This window comes from Geospiza fortis, unplaced genomic scaffold, assembly GCF_000277835.1.
Source record: "Geospiza fortis unplaced genomic scaffold, GeoFor_1.0 scaffold566, whole genome shotgun sequence".
In the NCBI taxonomy this organism is placed as follows: Eukaryota; Metazoa; Chordata; class Aves; order Passeriformes; family Thraupidae; genus Geospiza; species Geospiza fortis.
In genome coordinates, this window is record NW_005054833.1 from 37,627 (window position 1) to 45,090 (window position 7,464).

Sequence of the window (7,464 nt, forward strand, 5' to 3'; positions counted from 1 at the left end):
CGAGCGTGGCCGCGCCGATAACGGGAGCGGAGCAAGGCGCGGGGGTCACCCCAGCAACGCGCAAAACCCGCGCTGGGCAGCCCCGGCCCGGCCCTGCCCCGGCCCTTCTGCGCCTTTGCTGCTCGCTCCAGCCGTGCCCGGCCGGTTCCTGAGGCACCGGGGCACCGGCAGAATCCTCCTTCCCCCGGTGTCTCTCCATCCCGCTCTCCCCTCCGCCTCTGCGTTCCCAAAATTCCCAAGCACGCGGTTTTCCCGCTGTTCCAGGCTGGTTTGGGCATCCCTTCCTCCGTGGAAATGCCCCACGGGGAGCTCCAGTGGGGTTTTGCTTTCTCCACTGGATTCCTGTGGCATTTCCCCAAGTGGATCCGAAATCCAGCCTGGGATCCATCGCTTTTCCCTTCTAACCCAGTGCAGGCCGGATTCCCAGCCTGGATTTGGGCTTTTCCAGCAGTCAGGGTGGAATTCTGGAGTTACTCCCCGTCCTGAATTCCTGGGAATTCTGGAGTTACTCCCCGTCCTGAACTCCTGGGAATTCTGGAGTTATTCCCCGTCCTGAACTCCTGGGAATTCTGGAGTTATTCCCTGTCCTGAACTCCTGGGAATTCTGGAGTTATTCCCCGTCCTGAATTCCTGGGAATTCTGGCAGTCTTTAATTACAGCGCCGCTGGAAAACCATCCCCGGTAATTAAACCCCTCTGTGCCGCAGTCGGATCCATCCATCCGGGAATCCTTCCCCACCTCGTCGTGCAGCTCGTGCTAATTAGGGTTAATTACACCCCAGGGCTGTCCTTGGGAATGGGAGGGTGAGGTGACCGTGTCCATCCCAGCTTCCAGGGGCAGTTCTGGGGCTCCCAGCCCGGGATGGCTGAACGGGGACTGGGATTTTCCCTCCGGATCACAAATTCCAGCTGGGATGAGCCGGGGCCTCGGGGCTGTTCCCGCTGTCCCAACGATCTGCACGGATCCATCGAGCCGGGCTCAGAAACTGCCCGTGGGGGGGGGATGCTTCTCTCGATTTCTGCAGCTCTTGGAGCTTTAGCTCGGCTTTTCCGAGCCACCAGGAAGCCCTGGATCCGCGTTGGGAAGCCATGGTGCCGTTTCTGTGGGTTTTGTACCCTCAAAATACACGGGGAGATAATCCTGAGGTGCCAAAATCCCTTGGGGAGAGCTGGAATTGGGCTGGGAACCCTCTAAATCCATGGCTGAGCCTCAGTGGGCTGGGATTTCTCCATGGGGAAGGTTCTGGCCCCACTGGGACGTCCTTGAGGGGCCTGGGATTGGTGCTGAGGGGCCTGGGGCGCCCCAATCCCTGAATTCAGTGGGAGAAGCAGCGAGGGAATGGCCTGGGATCGTCACCAGGATTCTCTGTGGCCCCACCATCCCTCTTTGGCGCCTTGTCCCAGCCCTGCTCTGACAAATCCCTGTCCCAGCCCTTCCCGGAGCTGTCTCTGGCCTGGGGGACAATGGAGCCCTTGTCCCCCGGGGGTGGGGACAGTCCCTGACCTCAATGGGGCATTATGTGCCCAGGGGAGGGCCGGGGTTCACCCCGGGCTGGGGATCCTTATCCTGCCTTGAGAGCGTCCCCCAAAATTCCTCAGAGTGGGGCTGAGCCCCAGGGTTTGGGGTCAGTGGGGTTTGGGGACAGAGGGAGAGCAGAATCCCAGGGAATGGGACAAGAGCAGTGACCCATCCCGAGGGATTGGCCACGAGGGTCCCACAGGTCTGGTGGGGCTGGGGGTAAATCCAGGGGTAAATCCGTGGGATTTGCCTCGGTGGGGTGGGAGCCATGGCCAGAGGAATCCGGGGAATGCCCTCAGGAATGGGAAGGGAATGATTTGGAGTGAGGTGGAACCAGGGTTAGTGTTGTGGAAACGTGGAAACACGCTCAGCACACTCAGGTGTTTCCCCAGGGATTTTCTGGGCACTGGGTTGTTCCCACCGCACTCCTCCGCCCTGAGACCTTTGTCTCTTTGTCCCTTTGTCCCCGTGTCCCCGTGCTGGCCCTGGTCACACCTGAGCCCAGGTGGGAAGCGGCAGCGTGCGGGCAGTGACGTCCTCGGGGCTCCTGCGCACGTCAGGGCCGGGCCCGGATCCTGCCCAGCCGGACACGGGGGGGGCGCGGGGGCACGGGGCTGGGCGGTGGCACTGCCACTGTCCCTGTCCTTCCTTCCTGGAGGCCCCTCCCTGCCCTCGGGGTCTGCCACCTCCAGCTCAGGGGGACGGGAACCCCGGGATTGGGGCTGCGACAGGGGGGTCAGCTCGGTTCAGGGCTGGGACAAGGGGATCGGCTGGGTTATCCTGGGATTGGGGCTGGGGATCACCTGGGTTACCCTGGGATGGGACAAGGGGATCACCTGGGTTACCCTGGGATGGGACAAGGGGATCACCTGGGTTACCCTGAGATGGGACAAGGGGATCACCTGGGTTACCCTGGGATTGAGGATGGGACAAGGGGATCAGCTCAGTTCAGGGCTGGGACAAGGGGATCACCTGGATTCCCCCAAGATCAGGGTTGGGGATCACCTGGATTTCCCCGGGATCAGGTGTGGGACAAGGAGGGAGCAGCAGAGCCAGAGGTGTCAGACCCCACTGTGTGTGGGAATCACCCTGAGCCCAACATTCCCATCAGGATCTCCGTTCCCTCTGGGCTCAGCTGGGGCACCTGGGGTCTCCCCGAGCTCCATCCCGGGGCACCTGGGGTCTCCCCGAGCTCCATCCCGGGGCACCTGGGGTCTCCCCGAGCTCCATCCCACCTTTCCCCTCTTTCCCCTTCGGGAGCCGCCCGGGGCTGTCCCGGTTGAGCTCTCCCCACCCGGGGCTGTCCCGGTTGGGCCCGTCCCGCCGGACCTGTCCTCCCGGTTGGGCAGGAAGTTCATTTCCGGCTGTCACCCAGGCTCTGCCGGGAAGGCTCCTGCGCTCTGTCGGGGTGACACTGTTGGGGTGACACCGTCGGGGTGTTGTTGTTGTTGGCGTTGTCATGACGTCCCGGCCGGGCAGTTCCCGTCAGAGCCGCTCCCAGGCCGTTATCTGTCCCCATTCCCAGCAGGCACTTCCCTGTCCCTGTCCCATCCCCTGCTCGGGAAGGGGGCGGTGGCAGCCCCAGCCCAAATTGGCCATTGCAGCACCACCTTTTCCAGGCACGATTCTCCCCAAAAAAAGCTCTGGGCGGTGAGGCCAGAAGGAATTCTGTGGGAATTTCCTGCTTTCCTTGGGGATCTGCCCTCCCAGCAGCGTCCTGTTCTCCCAGAGGAGAGCAGGGATCGACCCCGCGCGTTCCCAGCCCTCTCCCCAACAGCATCGATTCACTTATTGACCCATCCTTCCATCCCCTGCAGGGATTTCCTTCCCCGTGGCTCTGGGATCGTCACTCGCCGGCCTCTGATCCTGCAGCTCATCTTCTCCAAGACGGGTATGGGGCTGGAAAATGGGGAACGGAGCTGGAAAACGGGGAAGGAGCTCGGTGTGAGCCCTGGGGTGTGCACGCTGCAGCCCTCCCTCCCACAGGGCACCCTCGGGTCCATCCGCTGCCCCCACGCTCCCAGATCCCCCTGCTTATCAGGGAGGAATGCGGGGGAGAGCTCAGGGAAGGCCTGGGAACGCTGGGCAGGCCGGAGGAGTGCCAAGGCAAACTGAGGAACGCTGAGCTGGCCCTGGGGGTGACTCGTTTTCCCAGCCAGGTTTCCTCGGTTGCCGTCAGCCATCCCGATATCCGGGCAGAATTGCTTGGTCCTCTTCACCCTGAGCGGCCAGGCCAGAAATTCCCTGGATTTGGGTGAATCGCAGAGCCCCTGGTGACCTCCTGGGAGCTCAGGAGGGTTGGGAAGAGCCGATCCCGGGGCCACGGGAGGGTTGGTGAGGGCTCAGGGCTGAGGAATGAGGTGTCTGGGATGATTCCAGCCCTGGCAGCGCCGAGGTTTCCGCTCTGCCCACACTGAGGGAAGGAGGAAGGAAGTTGCACCATCCCAGCGGCCACAGCCTGGCCCCACAGCTGCTGAAATCCCTTTTTTGTGGGGCAGGTTGGGATCCAGGGGAGCTCCTGGGTGTCCTGCAGCCCCTTCCCCACATTCCCCACACATCCCCCCAGATCCCCCTGCCCTGCTCCACCCCATTCCCTGTTTTTCACGTTCCCTGTTTTTCACGTTCCCTGTTTTTCACGTTCCCTGTTTTTCACGTTCCCTGTTTTTCACATTCCCTGTTTTTCACATTCCCTGTTTTTCACACTCCCCCTTTTTCACATTCCCTGTTTTTCACACTCCCCCCCAGAATATGCCGAGTTCCTGCACTGCAAATCCAAGAAGTTCACGGATTTCGACGAGGTGCGGCAGGAGATCGAGGCGGAGACCGACCGGGTGACGGGCACCAACAAGGGCATCTCCCCCGTGCCCATCAACCTGCGCGTGTACTCCCCCCACGGTGAGGGAAAATCCCAAAAAACGGGGAGAATCCGGGAAAATCCGGGGGTTCTGGGGCCCTCCATCGGGAACCCCGGAGGGATCCCCCCCTTCAGCCCGTCCGTGTCCCCCCAGTGCTGAACCTGACCCTGATCGACCTGCCCGGGATCACCAAGGTGCCCGTGGGGGATCAGCCGCAGGACATCGAGTTCCAGATCCGGGACATGATCCTGCAGTTCATCAGCAGGGAGAGCAGCCTGATCCTGGCCGTCACCCCGGCCAACATGGACCTGGCCAACTCGGACGCGCTCAAGATGGCCAAGGAAGTGGATCCGCAGGGTGAGGGCATGGGGAGCGCTTCCTCGGCCTCCTCTTCGTCCTCCTCTTCTTCCTCATCTTCCTCCTTCTTCTCATCCTCCTTGTCATCCTCTCCTCATCCTCCTTGTCCTTCTCTCCTCATCCTCCTTGTCCTCCTTCTCCTTGTCTTCTTCTTCCTCCTTATCCTTCCTCATCCTCCTCTCCGTTCCCTCTGGGTCCCTGTTGCGCTTGGCTGGGATTCATTGGGATCAACCCTTGTCCCCACAGGCCTGAGGACCATCGGGGTCATCACCAAGCTGGACCTGATGGACGAAGGCACCGACGCCCGGGACGTGCTGGAGAACAAACTGCTGCCCCTGCGGAGAGGTACGGCCTGGCCCGGGTCCCCTGTGTCCCCCGTGTCCCCTGTGTCCCCCATGTCCCCCTCGGGTCACTCTGTGTGTGCCCTGTGTCCCCTCAGGTCCCCAATGTCCCCCTCGGGTCACTCTGTGTGTCCCCTGTGTCCCCCAGCAGGCACTTCCCTGTCCCTGTCCCATCCCCTGCTCGGGAAGGGGGCGGTGGCAGCCCCAGCCCAAATTGGCCATTGCAGCACCACCTTTTCCAGGCACGATTCTCCCCAAAAAAAGCTCCGGGCGGTGAGGCCAGAAGGAATTCTGTGGGAATTTCCTGCTTTCCTTGGGGATCTGCCCTCCCAGCAGCATCCTGTTCTCCCAGAGGAGAGCAGGGATCGACCCCGCGCGTTCCCAGCCCTCTCCCCAACAGCATCGATTCACTTATTGACCCATCCTTCCATCCCCTGCAGGGATTTCCTTCCCCGTGGCTCTGGGATCGTCACTCGCCGGCCTCTGATCCTGCAGCTCATCTTCTCCAAGACGGGTATGGGGCTGGAAAATGGGGAACGGAGCTGGAAAACGGGGAAGGAGCTCGGTGTGAGCCCTGGGGTGTGCACGCTGCAGCCCTCCCTCCCACAGGGCACCCTCGGGTCCATCCGCTGCCCCCACGCTCCCAGATCCCCCTGCTTATCAGGGAGGAATGCGGGGGAGAGCTCAGGGAAGGCCTGGGAACGCTGGGCAGGCCGGAGGAGTGCCAAGGCAAACTGAGGAACGCTGAGCTGGCCCTGGGGGTGACTCGTTTTCCCAGCCAGGTTTCCTCGGTTGCCGTCAGCCATCCCGATATCCGGGCAGAATTGCTTGGTCCTCTTCACCCTGAGCGGCCAGGCCAGAAATTCCCTGGATTTGGGTGAATCGCAGAGCCCCTGGTGACCTCCTGGGAGCTCAGGAGGGTTGGGAAGAGCCGATCCCGGGGCCACGGGAGGGGTGGTGAGGGCTCAGGGCTGAGGAATGAGGTGTCTGGGATGATTCCAGCCCTGGCAGCGCCGAGGTTTCCGCTCTGCCCACACTGAGGGAAGGAGGAAGGAAGTTGCACCATCCCAGCGGCCACAGCCTGGCCCCACAGCTGCTGAAATCCCTTTTTTGTGGGGCAGGTTGGGATCCAGGGGAGCTCCTGGGTGTCCTGCAGCCCCTTCCCCACATTCCCCACACATCCCCCCAGATCCCCCTGCCCTGCTCCACCCCATTCCCTGTTTTTCACGTTCCCTGTTTTTCACGTTCCCTGTTTTTCACGTTCCCTGTTTTTCACGTTCCCTGTTTTTCACGTTCCCTGTTTTTCACACTCCCTGTTTTTCACATTCCCTGTTTTTCACACTCCCTCCCAGAATATGCCGAGTTCCTGCACTGCAAATCCAAGAAGTTCACGGATTTCGACGAGGTGCGGCAGGAGATCGAGGCGGAGACCGACCGGGTGACGGGCACCAACAAGGGCATCTCCCCCGTGCCCATCAACCTGCGCGTGTACTCCCCCCACGGTGAGGGAAAATCCCAAAAAACGGGGAGAATCCGGGAAAATCCGGGGGTTCTGGGGCCCTCCATCGGGAACCCCGGAGGGATCCCCCCCTTCAGCCCGTCCGTGTCCCCCCAGTGCTGAACCTGACCCTGATCGACCTGCCCGGGATCACCAAGGTGCCCGTGGGGGATCAGCCGCAGGACATCGAGTTCCAGATCCGGGACATGATCCTGCAGTTCATCAGCAGGGAGAGCAGCCTGATCCTGGCCGTCACCCCGGCCAACATGGACCTGGCCAACTCGGACGCGCTCAAGATGGCCAAGGAAGTGGATCCGCAGGGTGAGGGCATGGGGAGCGCTTCCTCGGCCTCCTCTTCGTCCTCCTCTTCTTCCTCATCTTCCTCCTTCTTCTCATCCTCCTTGTCATCCTCTCCTCATCCTCCTTGTCCTTCTCTCCTCATCCTCCTTGTCCTTCTCTCCTCATCCTCCTTGTCCTCCTTCTCCTTGTCCTCTTCTTCCTCCTTATCCTTCCTCATCCTCCTCTCCGTTCCCTCTGGGTCCCTGTTGCGCTTGGCTGGGATTCATTGGGATCAACCCTTGTCCCCACAGGCCTGAGGACCATCGGGGTCATCACCAAGCTGGACCTGATGGACGAAGGCACCGACGCCCGGGACGTGCTGGAGAACAAACTGCTGCCCCTGCGGAGAGGTACGGCCCGGCCCGGGTCCCCTGTGTCCCCCGTGTCCCCTCAGGTCCTCCATGTCCCCCTCGGGTCACTCTGTGTGTGCCCTGTGTCCCCTCAGGTCCCCAATGTCCCCCTCGGGTCACTCTGTGTGTCCCCTGTGTCCCCCTCGGGTCACTCTGTGTGTCCCCAATGTCCCCCTCGGGTCACTCTGTGTGTGCCCTGTGTCCCC

At 61.9% G+C, this 7,464-nt stretch overlaps 1 protein-coding gene across 1 annotated transcript in view; it reads left to right on the top strand.

The window, feature by feature from the left end:
• The window catches only part of LOC102044497 (dynamin-2), a gene marked incomplete at its 3' end in the record, with an annotated part of 23,898 nt that overhangs the window by 1,280 nt on the left and 15,154 nt on the right, over positions 1-7,464 (top strand). Inside the window, exons 2-6 of the mRNA XM_031065521.1 lie at positions 2,630-2,762; positions 3,203-3,409; positions 4,264-4,413; positions 4,527-4,730; positions 4,977-5,075. Coding sequence (XP_030921381.1) covers positions 2,630-2,762; positions 3,203-3,409; positions 4,264-4,413; positions 4,527-4,730; positions 4,977-5,075 — 793 coding nt within the window. The remainder of the gene's footprint in view (positions 1-2,629; positions 2,763-3,202; positions 3,410-4,263; positions 4,414-4,526; positions 4,731-4,976; positions 5,076-7,464) is intronic.